This window comes from Eleutherodactylus coqui, chromosome 12, assembly GCF_035609145.1.
Source record: "Eleutherodactylus coqui strain aEleCoq1 chromosome 12, aEleCoq1.hap1, whole genome shotgun sequence".
Taxonomy (NCBI): domain Eukaryota; kingdom Metazoa; phylum Chordata; class Amphibia; order Anura; family Eleutherodactylidae; genus Eleutherodactylus; species Eleutherodactylus coqui.
In genome coordinates, this window is record NC_089848.1 from 39,844,029 (window position 1) to 39,868,568 (window position 24,540).

Consider the following 24,540-nt stretch of genomic DNA (forward strand, 5'->3'; position numbering starts at 1 on the left):
ACTTGCACGGATAGTCCCGGTAGTGGGGCTGCTGACACCGGGCTGAGGTGCAGTACCAGAAGGTTTGAGCAAGAGTACAGCAGGAAGCCGAGATCAGGGAGCACAGAAGTCAGAATAGTCAATGAGTTAAGGGTTAGAACCAGAATAAATGCAAACAGGGAATTGGTCACAAATGTCAGTAGGAGACCATAGGGGTGGATGCCTAATATAGCAGAAAGTGCTGGTGGGGGACATGTTTAAGGCAAATGCACTAGTCCTTTAAGAACAGGCGTGGAAACGCATGCATGCCCTATGGGCAGACAGCCAGAGTCAGGATGAAGCAGAGGAAGTGTGATGTGGGGTGGGCAAAACAAAGCATGCAGGACACAAAGAATGGCGGCGTCTGACCGTGGCCATGAGGTGAGTCGTGGTGCACCGTGACAAATATATTCAATTGTTCATACAAAAAAGATTGGTCAGCTCACCTGAAGGGACATGGATTTTCTGTGCTGGGGTGCAACCTAAGAGCGCTGGAAGTTCCAATTGCAATACATTGTAGCAATAACTGCAAAGAGTCCAGCTCCAGGTATCCGTCAAAATAAAAGGACTTTATTGGAAAAAAATGTATCAAAACACATACATCAGAATCCTATGCAGTTGTGACTAAGGCCTCATCCATCGGGGCGGATTGGATTCCACATGCGGGAGCCGACAGTGGAATCCGACCCTACCCGCGGCCGAGGACCCTGCATACCTGTCTGGGTCTTCTTTTTTCTGTACTGTGGATGTGTGCGGAAGTGCCAGCCGGCGCACATGCCTAGAACAATTTTTGTTTTTTAACTCCTGTTTTGGCGTGGAATCCATGGCTCGGATCGGAAGGCTTCCATTGACTTCAGTGAAAGTCATCCACACGAAATCTGCACTAAAATGGAGCATGCTGCAATTTGTTTTCTGCATGCAGAATTCAGAAAACAAATCTGCATGTGTAAATTCAAGTGTGGACACCCATGCGTCCATATGGGGGCTTGAACTGCGGATCTACCACGCGTGTGCCCCGCACAGATTCCGTAATTCAAATCCGCCCGTAGACATTGGGCCTAAGCTACCCTAATCATGGCTATTCCATCAGTGAAGTTTAGAATCTAAGAAAAAAAACTCCTCCATCACATGCAACGTTAAAACCAATCACAAAATCCAGCAAAAAGTATGTTCAATAACCTATGGAAAAAGCTACAACTCAATAATGTAAACTAATATCATATCTCCTGGTTACACCACGTGGATATCTACAATCCAGTTTAAAGATCCCTTTCACTTCTGCATGTAATAAAACCTTCCCATGTCACCGCCTCTTGTAGGTCGCTGAACCCATTCTAGACCTCGAAATGTAAAACCCTCTGTTATATCCTGATGCATCTCCTGAGAACTTACAAGCTTTACACACTGAATGTCCGCAATGGCCCCATATGTTACATTACCCTACAAACCCCATGTAACGCTCTATCACTCTGAAGCATGTGCGTTTTCATGATATTGGCTATTTCTTTATACTGGCTACTATATGTTAGGAAAGAAGAAAAAAGGTTGTTTTTCCATTGTTTTAGTGTTCAGTAAATTCACCCTTCTCATGGACGAAACTATATTTTCTACCAATTAGTATAACCTCTCTTCTGTAAATTATTTCTCATCTTCTTAGCCTGAATGATATATTCATCCTCTTTAGAGCAATTCTGTTTCATTCTTATATTTTCTCCAACTGGGATGTTTTAATTGACATTCAGCTGATGGCATGAATTTGCCATCAATATAGAATTTTCTGCCAATGGTTTCGTCTACGAGTAGATGTCAACTCTGAAGTCAAGGGAAGAGCCCACTAAGGTGATATCCAAAAAATGTATTTTATTCTTATGTATCTTGTAAGTAAATGTTAAATTAAACTGATTACCACTAATATAATTCATGAACTCTTCTGCATGATATGCTGTACCATCCCACCTCAGGAGCAGGTCGCCTATAAAATGACCATGCCACTTAATGTGGGATGAAAAGTCATGGTCCAGGTATATATAGGACTCCTCCCACAACCCCATGTACAGGTTTGACAAAGAGGGCGAGAACTTCTCCCCCATTCGCACACCCGGTTTCTGATGGAAATAAGTGCCATTAAGCATAAAAAAAATAGTGCTTGAGCAAGAACTGCACTGCCATTAACAAAAATTCACTGATCTCAGGGATATATTCACTATACCATCTCTCTAATGCAATAATATCTTTATCACTTGGTATTGATGGGTATAATGCTATTACACCACAAGATATCCAGGTGTAGTTCTCTTTCCACTCAAATTCATTGAAAACCACGGCAACATACTTCAAATGTCATATATAGTTCGGTAAGTCAAAAACTAGAGATGGCAAATGTCAGACCTTCAATTAACAATAACCTCAATTTATGCTTAAAAATGACCATAGGGGTACAATCCAATATTTCTTAAATATGGGTATTGCTGAGCATTTCCATATTCAATTTATGGTAAAGGTCCGCACTTATCGAGACAACTGCTCCCCCTTTATCAGCCACCCGAATCAATAAATCCTCATTTGCCCTGAGTTCACCTAAAGCTTTTCTTTCTTACCTTGATAGATTAGATGGAATATATTCCCGTCCGTCGGCATGCTGAAGGCTATGATGTCATTTTAGCATCTATTATTTTATTATTCTTTTCCACTGCTTCTTGGAAATTATCCAAGATAGATGGTTTTGACTGAAGGGTATAAAATGCCCTATTAATCATGCAGAAAGATTGATAATATTGAGGTCCTTGGTCAATGATTGTGACTGAAAGATCTTCAAATCCAAAATATGACATTGTTTCTGAAAAGTTCGAATTATCATGTCTTAATCTTCCCCTTGCCATATACCCAGTGACACATTATTTCCTGTATTCTCCAATACATCTGATTTTTATTTTTTTTTTTAAATGGCATATCCCCATATTAAATGTGCAAATTTATTGATATCCACGGTGGTATCAAAAATATGGAAATCACAAGTTGGTGCAAACTTTAGCTCTTTGGTAGAGATGAGCGAGCATACTCGCTAAGGACAATTACTCGAGCAAGCATTGTCCTTAGCAAGTACCTGCCCGCTCGGAAGAAAAGATTCGGGTGCCGGTGGGGGGCGGGGAGCGGCAGGGGAGAGCAGAGGGGAACGGAGGGGAGATCTCTCTCTCCCTCCCCCCCCCTCCCCCGCTCCCCTCTCCTCACTCCCACAACTCATCACTTACCCGCGCCGGCACCCGAATCTTTTCTTACAAGCGGGCAGGCACTCGCTAAGGACAATACTCGCTCAAGTAATTGCCCTTAGCGAGTATGCTCGCTCATCACTAGTCTTTAGTTAAAATTGATATTCGTTCCTCAGAGACCACATAGCTGAGTAAGGTAATCATCAAGTCCATCCCATCTTCCTAATCCGTATTACTCATTATATCTTTCTTTTGTCTCTTGTGTTCTCCTCCCTCTCCTACATCATTTTCCATTACACATTCAATAGAAGCATTCCTTCCCGTAAGAAATCTTGTAACTGAATTAAGCGAAGAGGTTGAAGTATCAGGATTGTCATCCAAAGTGGCAGTAGTATCAGTAGACACATCTGTATCAGTGAAACGTACTTCTACACTCCTACACTCTGCCGCTTCTTCACATTATTGCGACTTCTCAATATACAGGTCGCGTTCCCGTAGTTGTCCTGCTCAATCTCTCCCAATCATAAAAAGAATCATTGGCGTAATCTTGAAAATCTCTTTGATTTTTTTTTCTTTTTAGTAGAAACTATTCCATTTTAGACAAACTCTGTTTAATTCTAGCCTCTCCAAAAATATTATCATTAACGTGTGCATGAAGAATGAAGATCATCTTGTACTTCTTTAATCTGAAGCTTAATTTCATCTAGTGCAATCACTTAACATTTGGTAATAAGTGGAGATGAGCGAGCACCCAAATGCTCGGGTCCGCGTTATTCGAGTCGAGCTTTTCGTAAAATTCGAGAGCTCTGCTCGAGTAATGAACCCCATTGACTACAATGGGAGACTCGAGCATTTTTCTATGTGGGACGCCGGGTGCCGAGCTTTTTTTTTTCTAGGTTCGTCTCTCTCTCTCTCTCTCTCTCCCCTTCCTGCCAGACAAAAAATGTGCCATTGACGCGCGCTGCGTCGCGGCGGGGAGGGGCCAAAACAGGCACATCACAGCAGGGAGGAGCCAAAAACTGGGGCGGGGTCGAACACGGCTTGATGCTCGTTCGAGTAACGAGCACCATCGAGTACGCTAATACTCGAACGAGCATCAAGCTCAGCGGAGAATGTTCGCTCAACTCTAGTAATAAGGTTTACCAATTGTAGTCAGCCATCTGTCAAGATGTTATTCCATTCCATCATAAACTGTCTCGAATAAATGGAGGTCGGAATTTTTTGAATCCTCAAACTTCATAGAATCCTTTTCTAGTCCTGGTATGTATGCAGCATGGAAGAGTCCCATCAAATCCTCATTTCCTTAGTAAGTAGCTTTTCCAAAGGAAACATCTCGCTTTTCAAACCATTAGGCACCAGTGCCGCACCTTCACATTGGTCTCAAACCACAGCAGCCATCATGTTCAATCTGTCAGTACAATCCTCTAGGCTTCTCAAGCATTGTGCATGTTGGACAGGTGTGTTGACGGTGGGGTTTATATGTATGGATATATTATACATACAAGTTTTTTAGATGTTCAAAAAATTGGTGTTATGGCTGTTATATAGACGACTTGCTCCTTGGATGGGATGGGATGGGATATCAAGCAAAACAGTTCATGATTAGAGATGAGCGAGCGTACTCGGAAAAGCACTACTCGCTCGAGTAATTTGCTTTATCCGAGTATCGCTGTGCCCGGGTCTGAAGATTCGGGTGCCGGCACGGAGCGGGGAGCTGCAGGGGAGAGCGGGGAGGGACGGAGGTAAGATCTTTCTCTCCCTCTCTCCCGCCCGCTCTCCCCTGCTCCCCGCTGCGACTCACCTGTCAGCCGCAGCGGCACCCGAATCTTTAGCCCCGAGCACAGCGATACTCGGATAAAGCACATTACTCGAGCGAGTAGTGCTTTTCCGAGTACGCTCGCTCATCTCTATTCATGATGTATATTAGTGGTAATTAGTTTAATTTAACATATAATTACAATTTGCATAAGAATGAAGTCAGTTTTTCAGATATCATTATAGAGGGCTCCTCCCTTGACTTCAGAGTTGACATCTACTTGTATATGAAACCATTACCAGTAAATTCTATATGGATGGCAAATTCATGCCATCAGCCGGATGTCAATTAAAACATCCCAGTTTGAGAAAATATAAGAATGAAATGGAATTGCTCTAAAGAAGATGAATATATCATTCAGGCTAAGATGATTAGAAAGAAATTACAGACGAGAGGTTATCCTAATTGGCCGTTGAATAGAGTAGAATCTATAGTTTCTTCCATGAGAAGGGTGAACTTATTGAAAACTGAAAAAATATAGGAAAGAAGAAGGAATGTTGATTTTTTCCCCCCATATAGTAGACAGTATAAAGAAGTAGCCAACATCATGAAAAAGCACATGCATATGCTTCGGGATGGTAGAGCATTACATGGTAATTGCAGGGTAATGTCAAATATGGGGTCAGAAGAGATCCCAGTCCAATAACCAGCGTCAGGTCATCTAATAGAAACTGGTTATCGGCAACAAGGTTTTTACCGTTGCGGACACAGTGTGTAAAGCTTGTAAGTTTGCAGATCCACACAAGAAGTTTGTTCCATGTAGCACATCAAAGGAATATAGAATACGAGGTTACGTAAATTCTAACACATCATTGGTGGTATATATGATTTATCTGTTCTATTCTGTTCTCTTTGTTATCTTCAGTATGTGGACTGCACCACGGGACCACTGAAAGTGCGTCTTACACACCATTTATCTGATATACCCCATACAGACAATACATACACATCAGCGGTATGACAACATTCTCATGAGGTGCATCAGGATAAAACAGAGGGTTTACATTTCGAGGCGGTGACCATAGGAAGGTTTTATTAAATGGCGAGGTGAAATAGACTGTAGATAGCCCAGTGGTCTACTTTTTGTTGGATGTTGTGGTTGGTTTTTATGTTGCACGTGATGGTGGGAGGGTGCTTCTTTTTTGACTCCACAGGTCATTGATGGAGTAGCAATGATTAAGGACATGTAGTCAGAAATGCGTTGGGAAGTTCAGCGGTGGGGGCTTGTGATGTACATGTTTTAATACATTTTTCCAATAAAGTCTTTTGTATTCTGCTGCTGGATTTTTTGCAGTTATTGCTACAAGGTATTGGAATATTTTCTATTGGTTATGATAATCATGATAACTTTTCAAGAATTTCTTATATAAGCAATGCAAGAGAAATGTTGAGTCATATCAAATTGTTGTGTATGTATATCAAGAAAAGGGACCTATCAGCAAAGGATAAATTAAGATTCTCTCTGGAGAGGATCTCACATGGCCATTAGTTGTCGGATCATTCAACGACAGCTATCTCATCCGACACCCCTATACACATGGATGCATGGCTACACGTTCATGCGTTGTGAATGTATGGAGGGGAGAAAGCCACTGCTACCGTAGGTACTTTATAGAAGGAACTGTCAACTCAAATACAACCTCAGGATCCCTAGCTCCCCCAACATCTGTTGGTGGGGAAGAGATGGGAAGCCTCATACATCTCAGATGATCAGCCAGTCCCACCCTAGTCTTTCCATTGAAGTTAATGTGCACAGGCTGGAAACAGATCAGTATCCACTTTACTCCAGTTTACCACTGTTTCACCTACAAAGGTAAATTAACCGGCAAAGAGCAGAAAGTAGAATTTATGGAATTTATGTTTTAACTTATAACATTTTTTTTACACATTTATTTAGTCTCTCAAGGAAACGTGATGCGATCATTTGATCACTAGTATACTACGCTATACTACTCATGTAATGCAGTGTAGTATACTTTTGATAGCTCTCCTATTAGACCTTCTGGAGGCGAAGTCTAATAGGCTCGCTTGCATGGCAGAGCCAGAGGCCTTGATTAGGCTTCAGAATGCCGATGGGTGACAGGGGCAGTCCTTTTACCTTGTAAACCGCTAGCACTCTGCAATTGGTATTGATCCAGCATTGAAGGGGTTAAATAGCTGAAATAAGAGTTTCTCCACTCCCGGCGATCAGAACAGGAGTCTCACTGTCAGTAGACAGTAAAGCCCAGGCTCTTCCAACAAGAGACTCCCATACCGGCATCAGACTTGGTTGCCATGTGTTTATGGCAGCGCAGCCTAAGGCCCCTTAGTGACTGCCGTAAAAATAAGTATGGCTGGTCATTAATCGCTTGTCTAGTGCTTGATGACCTTACCTTAGGATAGGTCATCAGTAGTAAATCAGGGGGGTCTATCACTAGGGGTCCTGGGCCCGTGTGCTTGTGCACTGAGCTGATTTTGTGCAGAAAGCAGACAGCTGTTTCCACTGTAGTGGCTCAGCTTGATACTGCAGACCAAGTTTCTATGGAAAGCTATGGGAACTTGGCCTACAATTCTAAGCCGGAACCCCGCCAATCTACTATTGATGATCTAACGTAAGGATAGTCGGCCGGCACTTCCAAAGTACAGAAAAAGGAGAGGGGGAAAATTCGCTCACGTGATCTAGACTCTATGCTTCTCTTAATACATCCCAGAATTGTGTTTGCCTTTTTGGCTGCTGCATCACACTGTTTACTCATGTTCAGTCTGTAATCTATTAGTATATACAAGGCTTTTTCACATGTGCTGCTGCTTAGCTCAATTCCTCTCATTCAGTATCTGCTTTTTTTATTTTTCTTGCTCACATGTAGGACTTTGCATTTCTCCTTGTTAAATACCATTCTGTTAGTCGCCGCCCACTGTTCAAGCTTTTCTAGATCTCTTTGAATCCTCTCTCTCTCTTCCCTAGTGTTAGCTATCTCTCCTAGCATTGTGTCGTTGGCAAATTTGATCAGTTTCCCATTAATTCCCTCCATCCCCCGGATTCCACAAGTCAAGGAATACATGTTCACGTGAAAATGTAAAACTTGGTAACAATTTAGTATGTTATTTGCAATGGTCTAAAATGATCAAGTATCCTTTCAGGATGTGAAGATGCTATACAAGCAACTAGCTGGATCCCAACTGGAAGAAGTCGATACTCCAATCGGCACCGGCCTTGATGATATATTGGAAACCATCAGAATTCACTGGGAGAAAGACATTGAGAAGAACAGAGCTGAATCTGGTGCCCTTCTTCAAGCTAAAGTAAGTGAGCCTAATGCAATGTGTTTCATACTGTATATTACATAGTCACCACAGTGGAAACTGTCCTCCTGGCAGGAATGTCACAAATATTAGTTGTCTGGTTCACGTTGGTGGAATGATACCGTTAAGGGAAATTAAAAGTCAAATGAAATACTGCATGTGGGTGTAATGTGGGTAGTGTTCTAAGAAATAATCTTAGGCATTTCATCTCTAGGGCTTTGAAAATGAATTTCACAATCACATAAAGCTTGGAAAATGATAATGTGATGATGATGAGGTGGAATTTATTTTCCAGCGTCATCTAACTTGTCAGCTATTCAGGATGCAACAACTTTTTTAGTAGTAGACTGACGTAGTTCTGTAAGTCATGTCAAGAGTTAATGACTGTTACTGCATGGTCACCTATTAATGTTAACAGGTCCTTAGAGTTAAAGGGAACCTGACATGCGACCTGCAACCTTAAGGTGGACAGTAACCTCCTATGGAGCAAAAAGGAACCTGATCTCAATGACAGGCTGGATTCACATCAGCCAATGCGTATTTGCATGCACATATGCGCTGTGGCCGACGTTGCATATTTGCATGCACAAAAGCATTTTTTTGCACATGCAAGTCCTGCGGAATTGTATGCGCAAAAAAAAAATTCTGTGCTGTTTCCACCTGGACGACGTTCAGTGAAGTCAATGGAAGCCGTTCATTCCACAGCCCTTCCGCAGTCACCATGGCAGAAATGTTGCGGGATCCGCGTCATCGCAGCATAATCTGTACTGCGCATGCGTGCCGGCGCAACGGCTGAAACTTCCACAGTACAGATAAAAAAAAATCCAAACAGGTAAGTGGGGTCACCAGTCGGCACAGGGCGGATCCCGCTGTGGATCCCGCATGCCAGATATAACCCCATTGTGTGCAGGATGCCTTAGTTTAATGAACTCAAAATGCGCCCTTTCATTGCGCACATGCGCAGGAAAATTGCTGCAGTTTTTTTTTGCATGACAGAATTGCGCATGCCAAATACTCGCATGTAAACGAACCCATTGAAATCAATGGAATCTATTTTCTGCGTACTGTGCGCACAAATTTTTTGTGCATAAATAAGCACAAAAAATGTTCATGTGAATCCTGCCTTAGGTCGGTTCCACACGGCCGAAATTCTTGTGTGAGATTTGTGTTTAGCGAGACGCACGAATATGAACCCCAATCTTTTGGGTGGGGTCAAAGACATGAGCGATTTTTTTTTGCTGCATCGGCCATTGTTGTAAATGCGGCTGTTGGCAGCATTGCTCAACGTGCCAGGTGCAGGCGATGGGAGGTTTACCATTGAAAACAATGGGAGACGCTCCACGATCACACAAGATCGCTACTTCCCCGAAGTGGTGTGAGGCGGTTTTGGTACAAAACTTGTTGATGAGCACAATATCGGTCCGAGTTTCATAGCCCAATATCGCACTCACCTGTGTGAAATTACCTTATGCTGGATTCACATGACCAAACTTACACTTGCATTTGCTCCTGAAACTTTTGGGTGTGCAATATGCAGAAAGCAGATCGCATTGATTTCGATGGGTTTGTTCACATGCGGAGGAAAAGAACACATCTTGAACTCATTAAACTAAGGCCTCTTTTACACGGGCGACAGCGATATCGCCGCAAGAAAATATTTTGTGTCACTACAAAGTTGCGCTGATTAAAATGGCTATTTAGTCTAATGAGATCCAGATGTGTTTTTTTTTTATGGAATCACGCAGTGTGTTGCGTATTTGTGTTCGCATTGCGCACCTCCTATAGACTTCTAACAATATGTTTTGGGCGCAAATACACACAAAATAGAGCAGGTCCTACTTTTTTGCGCCCACGAGAATTTCGTGTGCAAGAAAAGGAAATGAGAATGAACCTGATGACATCAGTGGGTTCTACTCTCTGCATAGTGCGCATGCAAATATTGCGAGTGAAAATACGCACACAAATACGTCCGTATCACATATTTCTGTGTGTAAGTCACCCCCTCATTGAGAAGAGGTGAATTCCATAGCGGAGATGACGATAAAATTGACATGTTGCAGAATTAAATTCCGCAACATGTCGATTCCCGCAGTTTTTTTGTACGGATTATTTCTGCAGCTTCTGGACGAGATTTTCAAACTCTTATCCACTTTACCGCTACTGTAAATGCTGCGGAATTTCCGTGCAGAGGGTCCATATGGAATTCCGTGGTGAATCCGCCCGTCTGGACCCCCTTAGAATATCTGAATCGCAGAACTGCAGTGTGGAAACTTTTGATTAACCGCTTTAAACTTTGTTTTTTCTTTCTACTCCCTGCAAACAGCAATCAGCCGTGCTGCCAGCATTACAGAGCCAAGAGGAGGAGGTTGTGGAGACTCTGAGAGACGAGTTCCATGATACAGCCTGCAAAATCCAGAGCCTGCAGGCCGAGACTGAATCTCTAAGGACACTGGTAGGTTCACTGCTCACCCATACAATGGTCCATGGAAGGTCAGCTATGGAATTATCATACGGTTCTCTGAGGCTACATACGCATGAGCGTGAGTTTTGTGCGTTACAGGATTCACAAGCTCGCGCAAATATGAACTCCATTCTTTTGAATTTTTACATTTTCTTCTGAAATTTCCCCGATCTGTCGCATAGCGATGTTACAGCATTTTGTACGCACCCATAGAGTACAGTAAGGCTCTATCAGGGCTCAGTCACACGGGCGTTTTGATGTGCAAATTTTTGTGCGCATAACCGATGTGTTCAAAAATTTCCGTGAGCGAAGCGGGCGGCACGCAGCAAAAATCGCACCTAGCAGCGTTTTTCCGCTCAAAAAATGCACTGCCCGCTATACCCTGCTGCGGCTGTGACAGCTGCAGAAGGGGATTCCTTCGATGTGAAACCCCTTGATGCTGTCACATCCAGGTGTTTCACCTGCGGTCAATGGGGCTGGCGGCAGCAGCGGCGGCCCCATTGACATACAGAGAACATTGCGATCCTCTGCTACAGCTGTGACAGAGAATTTCTTCATCTCTGCGGGAGTCCCTTTGTCACTGAAAACTGTGACAGCTGTGACAGAGGATTGGGACTTCCTGCGGAGATGAAAAAAACCTCTGCCACAGCTGTCACAGCTGTAGCAAAGGATCCTAATGTTCTCCCATTGAATTCAATGGAGTCGGCAATACAGCCAGCTCCATTAAAATCCCCCTCTGCTGAAAGGGCTGGCTCTAATTGGCTGAGCACTGTGACCAATCAGAGGCAGCTCTCAGCTATTGAATGACAACTGAGAGCTGCCTGTGATTGGTCCCTGCGCTCAGCCAATCAGAGGCAGCACTCACCCATTCATGAATTCATGAAGGCAGCTCTATTTTAAGGCCTTCCCCGAAAATCACTGCAGGGCTTGCGGGCAGCCCATTGCTTTCAATGGAGCCAGCTGTATTGCCGGCTCCATTGAATTCAATTGTAGAACATCGCTCTCCTCTACCACGGCTGTGACAGCTGTGGCAGAGGAATGCGATCTACACTATCTGTTCTCAATGGGGTCGGCGCTGCTGCTGCCTGCCCCATTGAGCGCAAGGTGAAACCCCTGGATGTGACAGCATCCAGGGGTTTCACATACAAAACCCACCAGCTGCCACAGTTACCTGTGTTTTGAGAACCGGTATCCTATAATTTTCGCCACAGGCATTTTTCCGCATGTAAAATTCGTGCATGTAACCGCTGCCATTGAAAAGCATTGGTCCTATCTAGTGTGATCTTTTTTACATGCGGAAAAACGCCCGTCAAAATGCCCGTGTGACTGAGCCCTCACTCATAATACGCGGTAAAATAGAACATGCTGCGTTCTCTTGAAAAAACGCTACTGTGAGTGTAAGGCCACCTTCACACGGCTGAGAAAATCGTGTAAGATTTGTGCGTTGCTAGATGCACGAATATGAACCCTGTTCGCGGCATGTCCTGTCTTGGGGCGTTCCCTCGGAATGCCTCACCCATTGTTTTCAATGGGGATGGCAAAAAATTGCACAGGGTACGAGGTGCATGTGATGCGATGCGAGGTTTCCCATTGAAAACAATGGGAAACACTTGCACATCCTCCGGTGCAGCTTTCAGCCACGCCGGAGGACCGCTACTTGATTGGAGGCGTTTATGACACAAAAATGCCTCGTCTACGCGGTGAAATTGCATGTTCCTGAGCGCGATATCGTGCCGAGTTTCAAGGCCCCAAATCGCGTTTGCCCGTGTGAAATTAGCCTAACAGTGAAAATCAATGTATTTGTATTGTCGCGATGTACCGCATATTATACGCATGTAATAAGCAATTCAAATACGCTTGTGTGAGCCCTAAGAAGGAGATGTTGAAGAGGGATGGTTTGTATCCTTCACATAACGTTAGAGAAGTTCTTGGTGAGGAATCTGTAATATTTTGGTAGACATTTAAACTAGATGAAGGTGCCAAAAAAGTAATTTATGAGGATGATTCCCATCTCCTGCCAGTTGGGATGAAGCGGTGTGTCGGTAACTCCAAAAACATTGTGGGTAATATTGGAGATGGAACTGATGTAGATGCTAAGAGGAAAACAAAAAAAGTGATGTTTTTCCTACAATGTGCACTAATGCCCAGAGCGCAGGCAATGAGCTTTGGGGGCTAACAGCTATTATATTTAGGGATAAGTTAGATCTGGTTGCCATAACCTAAACTGCGTATTTGCTGCGTGCCGACAATCCCTATAGACTATCTTGGCACGTATGCGCATAATGCGCTTCAAAAGTGCATGCCGTAATGTTTTTTGCGTGTGCATTTTGCGCACTATGTGTGAGAGGCACAATGGAGAGTAATGTAAAGATTGGTACCGCGTAATATGCGGTAGCATACACCCGTGTGAGAAAGTGGAAGATAATTTGGGTTCCAGAACTGAAAGCACGGTCAAGGATAGGAAAATATGGAGAACGATGATCCATAAAGTGACCGAAAGTTGGCTGAACAGATAATTATCATGATCATAATCATCATCATCATATTCCTAAATAATATCGCCAGGTCTATGTGTTGAAGCTAAAAAAAAAACATTAAAAACTCCCAACACGTTTCGCTAACGTAGTGGCGTCCTCAGGGGTCTGGGGTTACTAGAGGCCTCCTCAGGGGTTACTAGAGGCCCACCTTCCTAAATGACAGCTGTTATATAACATGAGGGATTCTCCTATTTGACTGACCAGTGAGAGATGCTGCATGCTGAGTGGCCAATAGAGTGACAGCCAATGATGTGGGACAGGTGGTCAAGCCAATCGTACAGAGTGCCTCTCTCATACACAGCCAATCCCGATGTGTGATGATGTAATCAGCCAAGCAAATGGCAGTTCAGCCTTTACGAACATGCTTAGTGTGTCTGCTTCTAGGACTTTGATGTTTTTTCATTTCATTTTGTGGTGCATGCTCAGTACATAAAAGCTCATACTTAACCTGATTTGCCCAGGGCTGCAATTCAGCAAGATACTATGAAGTCCACACTTTTTTGTTGCCTCAGTGTTGTGCTCACCATCTAAAGAGTGCCGTGTTTTACTGATGGGACATTCAAGATGTTGAGTTCATAGATGAACTTCTTATATTAAAGAAATTATATTAAAGTTAAAAAAAGAGAGTCATGTCATACTAATACATATCATTTTTTCCCAACATATACCTAGGGCTAAAGATGATGTCAGTATGTACCAACGGCGCTGCGGTGGCATAGATCCTAATTTCGGAGGGTATTCTGTAATATACTGCATCTTCCAATCTGAACTGTTACTCAGGCAGAAGAATTCTATGTAGCTTAAAGGGGTTTTGTCATAAAAAAAAAATTCTATACTCACCTATTCCTCCACAGGCATACTCCATATGGCATCTTCTCTCTGAGTCACGTCTCCTCCAGCCAGCGGCTTATTATGAAGCCAGCATTCCTCGCATTCTTTTTCCGGCAGGTCAGTGAAGGTCACGTCCCTGTGACGTAGCGTTCACTGGCTAGGAAAGAATACTGATCTATTGCAGAGACAGCGGGCATGCGCAGTCTCTGCAGTAGCTCGGCACTCCCCCTGCAAGGCTGTGAATTGTGATGTAACGTACATTGCCGGAAGATCCATTGTGCCTTCTCGTTTAGCAATTTTTTGCCCAGATCTCCCTTACAGGGACACAGTTCTATCTAGCAAATGGCCTAGAATACTAGTTGAGTACCATCACCTCCATGACATCCATTAACATGCCTTGCAATGGAGTGTCCATTTTCATGCATATAGAGCTCAGATGTTTGGAAATGCACTTCCTAAGCTACTGAGCCATCATGCCAATATGTATCTTAGGGCAGAGGCATCTTACTCCACATAGAACGCCTGTGCTGCAACATGTTATTTCCTGATGTATTTGATACATTTTGCTGTTTAATGGATTCATAAATATAGAGGCGTTCATGATAAGTGGACAGAAAGAACATCTCTCACAAGGATGAGAGGCAGTAAGTTTGGATTGGGATAGTTGTCTATTTAGGGTAAGAGGACTGACAAAGGCTATTCACTAGATGATCAGGTAAATTTTGACCTCTTCTGTACATAATGCTTGGGTAATGGCTAATGGCCTTCTTCTAGATCCAAATCTGATGTCAATATTGGCCAATATTTCTTCATGATATTTACGACCTGATGAGTATAGCTGTTCCTATACAGTGAATCTCTTGAACATACTAGTTGAACATACGTGGGATAGGAGATGAACACAGAAAACAAGATGACAAAAATAAGAAGCGCAGTACTTTGCTTAGAGAAGACTCAGGCAAACCAGAGATCCAGCACCCAGCTCTGACTTCTATCACAGTAAGAGGAAGACTGAAAATTAAACAGCACTTGGGCTAAGCACAAGGCCAGGTTTAATAGTCCTGATAAATTACCCACAGTTGAGGCCAAGCATGTCTCACCTAATCCCACTCCCACCAGAGCTAGATGATAGGGAAACACATACAAAACTTGTAGAACACGGGTGCACAATCTGAGATTACTTGGGGAGAAGATCCGAAGCAGCAACAGGAAATATTATATTATAGAAAGAGTAGTAGATGCTTGGAATACACTTCTGGCAGACGTGGTTGGACAAGCAACAATAGATGAATTCAAGCTGTCTGGGATAAGCATAGACCTATCCTACAATCCTATGAGGGCAGACTAGATGGACCGTGGAGTCTTTTTCAGCCATCGGTTTTCTGTTTCTGTGCTGTATATAATTACTATTCAATGTTGCACAAATACTGTAGAGATTCGAGGTTTATTTCTTTTACAATGAAAGTCAGAAGAAGACGGATCCAGCTTTATCTCACATTTTCTCTTACGCCACAACTGTACACCCATAAACAAGTTCTGAAAGGGGGCCTCTTCTACTTTTTCCATTCCCCTCAGGCATGCACTATGGCTTTGCATAAATGGTGACTACAGCTAGTTGTCAAGTGGAAAGTTTATTCAATTGGGGGGAAGCTTGAGGTTTGTGGTGCCATTCTTATAAGGATCTAGGCAATTAGAGCCCTGAGAAAATGTTATAGTTTGCCAGCCTTAACATTGCAGTGATAGGAACTTCTATATTTTCCTACAAGTCTACTCTGTGCAGCGCAAGGCTTACTTTCTGCCTTGGTGACCACCGATACACCTTTTGAGGACCTGTATCAGCGGCCTTTGTATGAAGACAGATTGGGCACCGGATGTTTCTTACAGCCAACACCCGGAGGTAACAGCTCCGATCAGCCGTGCGGGTGATTGGAACGGTTAACCCTTTAAATGACGCCATCAGTTCTGACAGCAGCATTTAAATGGCCCCCCAGGATAAGATCGCAGGGAGCCGTGTGGGTGTCATGGCAACCGGGGGCCTTCTGAAAGGCCCCAGGGCTGCCATGGTGGAATGCCTACCAAGGCATGCCCATGGGATGGCTTGATAGACTGCCTGTCCGATAGCAGTATGATGTAATGTTATGGCTTTGTATCATACTGCAGGAGCGATCAAAGTATCGCAAGTTGTTGTCCCCTCTGAGGACTAAAAAAAGGTAAAAATAAGATCAATGACGTTTTACTAATTATTAAGAAAAAGTAATAAAAGTTCAAAAAAAAAACCCTTTTGCCTTTTTAATAATAAAAGAATCTAAATAATAAAACAAAAATACATATTTAGTATCGCTGCGTCCGTAAAAGTCCGATCTATAAAAGTGACGCATTATTTACCCCACACAAGGAACGTCGTCAGAGGAAAAAAAAAGAACGCCAAAAATGCATGTTTTTAAGAAAAAATGCAATAAAAAGTGATCAAAAAGCTGTATCGATTCCAAAATTGTACCTATACAAATTACAGGACATCCTGCAAAAAATCAGCCCTCGCACAACTATGTTGACGGAAAAATAAAAAAGCTATTGTGTGCAGAAGACGGCTGCAGAAAATAATTAAAAAAAAATAAATATCTTTGAGAAAAAATACAAGTAGTACAGCAAAAAAAAAACTATGTAAGGGCTTAATCACACGGGCATATGCTGTGCCAACCTGTCTTCCTCTTTTCTCCCATTCGCCGGCGCTCGGCAAGGGAAGGAGGTGAGACCGAGTGGGAGCTAGTGTGCTAAGCTCCCACCCCGTCCCTAGTCGGCAGCCAGCAATGGGAGGGGGCGGGAAGGGGTAGGAGCTTAGCAACTAGCTCCACCCCTGCCCTTCCCATTGCAGACAGAACAGTTAGCAAGGGGTGGAGAGCAGAAAAGGTGGAGGGTGCTAAACTCCTTCCCACCTCACTTCTCCGGCAGCTCACATAGGAGTCTATGCAGCCGCCGCCAGCGTAAAAGCGCCTGGCTGAAACGCGCTATCTTGGCCAGTCGGGCGCATTAACGCGGCGGAAAATTAGCCCATCTGATCTGATGCATTGGAATCCAATGTATTAGATGGTAGCGTATATCAGCCGGCCGTGAAAATGGCAGCCGATATAAGCTCGTGTGAATAAAGCCGTAGTTTGGTATCGCAGTAATCGTACTGGCCCATACATTAAAGTTATCATCATTTTTGTTGCAGTTGTAGAAACAAGGCGCACCGAAAGATAACGGAATTTCATTTTTTTCCATTTCAATCCACTTTGTCCACTATTCGTTCAATTGTCGTTTATCTCTGAATTTCAGCCTGCCGTTGGGTTTTATGGCATTTGTTCAGTCTTTCAAATGACTTGAGGGGAGGGGGGGGGTTGTTTGTCCAGCTAAACACGACTCATGCCACGGTAGACAATGGCTTTTCTTTGCACTAATTACGTAAAAACATAAAGATTCCTCGCATACACATGCCCACCTGAGCTAACAGCATCTACAGTGTTTAGCTTGGCTGATGAGGGAAATGGAGAGGATTTCAAACAATTATCTTTACATGTAAACGCTCAGTATTTGAAAGCAAAAAAGTTGTTAAGTTGTTTATTCGTTCAAGCGACAATTATTGTGTGTAAATGGGGCTTAACACTATAATATTGGGATGACAGGCATGAAGTGGTGGAACCATTTTTTCTGTGATGTTCACCAACCTCAGGTTTCATTCACACGAGCGTATATCGGCCGTGCTTTCACGGCCGGCCGATATACGCTGCCCAAGCAAGTCCCTACATATTACACTCAGAATGAGCCGCTGGAAGCTGTAAATCACTTTCTATGTAGCGGACAGTAGCTTCTTCAGGGTCCTCTACAGTATACACAGCGTGCCAGAAAATAACACAAATCCATTCTTACCTGGTATCCAAAAGAGCAATGGAACCTGACACAGGTAAAGAGCAGTACAGAATGTGTAGTAAGTACTGTATAACAGAGAAGAGCTAATAATCAGACAATTAGTGGACACACTTCAGTAAAGGCCCATTTAGACACAACGATTATTGCTTAAAATTCACTCAAAAGCCATCTTTTCAGCGATAATCGTTGCATGTAAATGTGCCCATCTTTCACTTTTCAGTTTGGCATGAACAGCTGATAAGATGGACTGCAGGATGTGTTCTGCCCAGGGAGCGCTGATTACATTCTCTCAGCTGTCAGCCCCCTGTCAGAACAAAGAGAATTTATTCAGAGAACAGCAGGTAGTCTGTTCCCTGAATACAGCTCCCATAAGCCCACACACTACTAATTGGTACTAATAGTCATTAGTACCAAGTAGTAGTCTATGCAAAATAATCGCTCAAAAGCCATCTTTTGGGTGATCATCTTTGTGCCTTAATGCTCCTTAATACAGGGGTTTTAGCATGGAAATGCCCATGCTGATTGGCTGGATTTTCCACCAAAGTGCATTCGCCACAGATTTGGACTACTGTATGTTGATTAGATTGTATCCTGAGGCCATTGTATATTGATGACTCATTTATATATGCTTGACTGTAGCATTAGAGATGAGTGAGCGTACTCGGAAAAGCACTACTCGCTCGAGTAATTTGCTTTATCTGAGTATCGCTGTGCTCGTCCCTGAAGATTCGGGTGCCGCTGCGGCTGACAGGTGAGTCGCAGCGGGGAGCAGGGGAGAGCGGGTGGAAGAGAGGGAGAGAAAGATCTCCCCTCCGTTCCTCCCCGCTCTCCCCTGCAGCTCCCCGCTCCGTGCCGGCACCCGAATCTTCAGGGACGAGCACAGCGATACTCGGATAAAGCAAATTACTCGAGCGAGTAGTGCTTTTCCGAGTACGCTCGCTCATCTCTATGTAGCATATGATATATGAGTGCATAAAATTTAAATGATTATTTTAACTTCGCAAGGACCAATGTTTGCGTAAATATGATAATTTTAAAGATAAATAATTATAAATGTAAAAGAAAAATCAATTATCGGGTTTCTTTTCAGCTTTTTACACCTAATAAACTAGAAAACTGAAAGGAAAAGTCAGAAACAAAAAAGCTATAAAAAAAAACAGACGAATATGTCGTGGAAAAAATGCAGCAAAATTAATTTTGGTAGCTGAAGAAAAATAAATAGTGCAGTAAAACCACCACAAGGGCAAAATCCTGTAAAAACACCCTGTTCCCTAAGGGGTTAAATAGTATACTTTTTTTTATATAATACATACTATAGTGTTTCATATTTCATTTGCCGTGATCTAATCATATCTTAAAATGTACCGTCTTTTAAATTTTTTTTAGTTAGATAGGTGCAACAGTGTTTTTCTAATTCAAGTAGCCTGCCACCACCACTAGGGGGAGCTTTGGAGCTTAATGAAGACAAATTTGTGGTTAAAAATAAATAAATCTGTCTTCTGTACACTGCTTCCAATGGCAGGTAGCTTGAGAGATTATTTAACTCCATAGCCATGTAAAGGCTGTGATTTGAACCTTTGTAACATAACTTAAAGGGGTTGTCCCGCGGCAGCAAGTGGGGGTATACACTTCTGTATGGCCATATTAATGCACTTTGTAATGTACATTGTGCATTAATTATGAGCCATACAGAAGTTATCAAAAGTTTTATACTTACCTGCTCCGTTGCTGGCGTCCTCGTCTCCATGGTGCCGACTAATTTTCGGCCTCCGATGGCCAAATTAGCCGCGCTTGCGCAGTCCGGGTCTTCTGCTGTCTTCAATGGGGCCGCTCGTGCAGAATGCCGGCTCCGTGTAGCTCCGCCCCGTCACGTGCCGATTCCAGCCAATCAGGAGGCTGGAATCGGCAATGGACCGCACAGAAGAGCTGCGGTCCACGGAGGGAGCAGACCCCGGCGGCCATCTTCAGCAGGTAAGTATGAAGACGCCGGACCGCCGGGATTCAGGTAAGCACTCTCTGGTTTGTTTTTTTAACCCCTGCATCGGGGTTGTCTCGCGCCGAACGGGGGGGGGGGGGGTTAAAAAAAAGCAAAAAACCCGTTTCGGCGCGGGACAACCCCTTTAATGACTAGCTAAACATTTCCGCAGCCATCCACATAATACATGGTCAGGCCAGAACCACCTGAGTGACTCAATTGTGGTTTAAAGAGGGAGGTCCCAAATGAGGGATTAGATTACAGATCTTGTAAGGTTCCTGGTTAAGTTTGCATGCGGGTTCAGATATTATTGTATGCCATGTTCAAGTTTAAGATGTGTTTGTGATTACAGAAAAGAGGTTTGGAGAATTCGTTGCATGATGCTAAACACTGGCATGACATCGAGCTTCAGAATTTGGGCTCTGTGATCACTAAGTTGGAGGCAGAACTGGAGGAAATTAAAAGTGAGACTGAGCAGCACCAGCGAGACCGGGAGTATTTTGTGTCCCACAAGTTGCAACTAGAGAAGGAAATATCAGCCTATCACTCTATCCTGGACGGAGAGGAAAACAGGTAGGTGCGCAATATGGCAACAGTTTTCTATGTACGGTCATCTGCCTTAGTTCTCAGCGGAGTTCAACCCGATGCCCGACCGGTGCCCCCTGCGTACCTGTCCGTCGTCTTCTGCAAGCGCTGCGGATGTGTTTATTGTGTTGATTATGTTTTTTATTTACATTGTAAATTCGATTTCCTGATTCCCTTTGGCAGTACATTTAATTATATATAATTTATTTCTGAGTTCCATTGGATTTAAACTACTGCTGCCAATACAGTATAAGAGCTTATTCCGACGTGCGTATATCGGCCAGGTTTTCACGCCCCCAGCCAATATACGCTATGTCTCTCTCTGCAGGGGGAGGAGCCGGGACAGGAGCAATGCACTGAGCTCCTGCCCCATTTCCACCCCTCACCACTAGTTGCAATGGGAGGGGACGGGACGGGGCAGAACTTAGCTCCGCCCCCATCCCGGCCCTTCCATTACAAACATTACTGTGTAGTGGCGGGTGCCTGTAATTGCAGATGCAGCTCTCATTGAAATCGCTGGGACCATAGCTTGCAATTATTAGCGGAACTCTGATTTCAATGAGAGCTGTGCCTACAATTTCAAGCACCGGCCACTACACAGGGGTCAGAGCTGTGCTACCGCTCCGATCCTGGGGGAATTCCAGTGAGCGCTGCCTGGATAACCCCTTTCAGCATATAAATAATACAGATAAAGAAAGTACTTACATATAGTCATACAGGCATGTCAGAAAGAGCTGCTGGAAGCTGTAAATCACTTTCTGTGAAGAGGACAGGAACTTCTTAAGAGTCTGGTATGGTCTGGATAGTGCAGCAGAAAAGTAACATGGAGCCGTCCTCACCTGGTGTTGAAACAGGCAACTCATCCTGGAACAGATAAAGAGCAGTGTGACACATGTAGTACCACCCCATACTGTGAAGAGGCGCTACTATACAGCCAATCATTTCAGGCACTTCAGTCATACCAGGGCTTTACCAGTGGAATCTCCATGCTGATTGGCTGGATTTTCCAGCAAAGTACAAGTGCAGTCATTGTTAGATGTGGTTCGAAGTTACAATGATCCAGGAAGATGTTGAAAATATTGTATTGTGAGGCCATTGTAACCTGTAGGATCAGTGTACGTCTTCCCATGATATCAACCCTACTACTACAAAACACCAGTGATGGTCTGCCCACTGCCTCTCTCATCATGTCCTCTCTATGTGAAACTGACCGGCAACTTTACTTAGACTGGTGTTTTCTCTAAGATCTCCCTAGAGTGATGAGCACCAAATGTACTAAGGGATGCAAGCCTCTTAAATACATTTGGTGCATGTCTGGCCAATCCGTGACTCTGAAATCCACAATAACTATTAGCTGCCGTAGATTATCACTATAATTTACACCAGTTTTTGGCATAAATTATAATTTATTATAGGCTGAGGGAAGCCTTGCCCCCCTTTTTACAAAAGTGTGAGTGCAAAAAGGTCTAAAAGTCACAAGTTTTACACAAGTGTGACTCAAACAAAAATATACAACTTTTTCACATAAGAAAACTCTGGTAAAATGCTACATACAGTAAATTTTACACTATAGATTTCAAAAACTGAACTTCTTCTGCTACCCAAACTAACTTGCACAATCACGTCACCTGCACCTCAAAATCTTCTCTACAATCCACCCTTTTCTTACTCTGGGAATGGCCAAAACTCATAATTGCTTTCCTGCTTCCATCTCATCTTGATTACTACTAGAGATGAGCGAACACGTTCGGCCCCGCCCCTTTTTCGCCCGAACACCGAACTTTGCGAACACTTCAGTGTTCGGGCGAAAAAGTTCGGGGGCCGCCGTGGCAGCGCGGGGGGATGCGGCGGGGAGTGGGGGGGAGAGGGAGAGAGAGAGGGCTCCCCCCTGTTCCCCGCTACTGCCGCCCGCGCCGCCGCGCATCTCCCCGCCCCCCGGCGGCACCCGGACCTTTACGCGCGAACACTGCAGTGTTCGGCAAAGCCGGTGTCCGGGTGCGGATGTGTCCGTAACGGACACGTTCGCTCATCTCTAATTACTACTAATCGGTCTTCCTCTCACTAAGCTCTCCCCTTTTGGTAATATCCAACTGCCAATTTATTCATAAATTTACACGAGGAATAACAAAGAAATGGTGGACTGCCTATTGGTCTCCGTTTCAGGAGTTTTTCATAATGTCCAAGATAGGTTCCATCCAGAGCTTCTATTTTTGGTATTTTAAATGGACACCCTGACAGGATCCTTGGATGGAGCAGAAAACGAGATCTGAATGGAGTTTTAGAAATGCCCGTCCCAACTTGGACCACTAGGACCCCTATAGCTATGCCACTCTCATCCAGATATCTGAGAATGACAATAATGCCGGGATCAGAATAGCGCCCCTTCAGTATAAATGGAATTGTGGAGATGAGTAAAATTAAAATATGGGACTTACCCGGCACTAGGTGAGGATCCCAAACTGTGGGATTCGTCACTAGTACCTCCAAATCCTGGATAGCCTGTAAATTGATAAATCCTTCTTCCCAATCCTGGCTGGAGAGCTGCTTGGATGTCTGGGGTCCCTAATAATAGGGAACCCAGTGTAGATAGGAATCCAAAAGGGGGAAAAAAGCATCAAAAGGCCCCACAGCGGGCAGAAACGCGTTGCAATAAAACTTCACCTAGTGGTGAAAAGAATATATACACACATTATTATTTTTCTTCATCCCATGAAGCGCTTTTGGATTTTTTTTCCCTTTTGGATTCTCATCCAGATATCTGCATGTATATGTATGGATAAGCATCCCCTCAGTTGTCTGTCAGCAAGCCCATTTAACTGTATGATGCGATATGATATATTGATGATTCAGTCTTTTTTGTTCTGTTTGCAGATGATGTTTAATAAAACAGTCCTATGACCCTAGAGCTGACAGTCAAGACAAGGATTAAACCTGTGAAATGGAATGCTTCTGTGATATTTTTGGATAAGCAAAACTCGGCCTGGTTTTTATTTTGTGTGTATTCAACTTTAACTTTAAGACTGAAACCTCATTGAACAATGAAGCGGAGAGAAAGTGATTTGACATATTTGCACCCTGTAATATGAAATCTGATTCTAATAAAAATGAAGAAGCCAGTCTACTGCTCCTTTTTTCTGATCTATGGATGTATTTCTTCTCTCTTCTGCAGGTTCAACAGCCTTAAAGGGGTTTTCCAGCAATTTCTATTGATGACCTATGCTCAGGATAGGTCATCAATACTTGATCGGCTGGAATCTGTCGCTCGGGATCCCAACTGATCAGCTGTTCTCCTGTCAGCAACACAACACAGTGTACGGAACAGAAGCAGATAGCTCCGACCACTGTATAGTGGCCAGCACTGGTAATTGCAGATGCAGCTCTCACTAATTTTAATGGGTTCTGCAATTACCAGTGCTGGCAACTACATGGGTTGGAGTAATCTGCTTCCACTGTGTTGTGTTGCTGACAGGAGAACAGCTGATCAGTTGGGATCCCGAGCGACAGATCCCAGCCGATCAAGGCTGCAAGTGGATCTAGATAAGCTGGGGGTTGGGTTAGAAAAATGGCAAATGAAATTCAATATTGATAAATGTAAGGTTATGCACATGGGCAGGAGAAACGGATGTCACCAATATACACTAAATGGGGTACTGCTAGGGAAAAGTGAGATGGAAAAAGACCTGCGGGTACTAGTTGACTGTGGACTGGAGCAATCAATGTCAGTCAGCTGCTGCAAAAGCAAATTAAATCTTGCAGTGCATTGAAAGAGGTATAGGGGCGAGGGACAAGAACATTATGCACCCACTACATAAGGCACTTGTCAGGCCTCACATGGAATACTGTGTACAGTTCTGGTCACTGGTGCTCAGGAAAGATGTTGCAGTGCTTGGTGGGGTTCAAAGAAGGGCAACTAAATTAATAAA

At 43.7% G+C, this 24,540-nt stretch overlaps 1 protein-coding gene across 1 annotated transcript in view; it reads left to right on the forward strand.

The window, feature by feature from the left end:
- Nucleotides 1–23,601, forward strand: part of BFSP2 (beaded filament structural protein 2) — a 53,284-nt gene extending 29,683 nt beyond the window's left edge. Inside the window, exons 4-7 of the mRNA XM_066585074.1 lie at nt 8,161–8,322; nt 10,646–10,774; nt 20,385–20,605; nt 23,489–23,601. Coding sequence (XP_066441171.1) covers nt 8,161–8,322; nt 10,646–10,774; nt 20,385–20,605; nt 23,489–23,492 — 516 coding nt within the window. The 3' untranslated portion in view covers nt 23,493–23,601. The remainder of the gene's footprint in view (nt 1–8,160; nt 8,323–10,645; nt 10,775–20,384; nt 20,606–23,488) is intronic.
- Nucleotides 23,602–24,540: the final 939 nt, after the last annotated feature.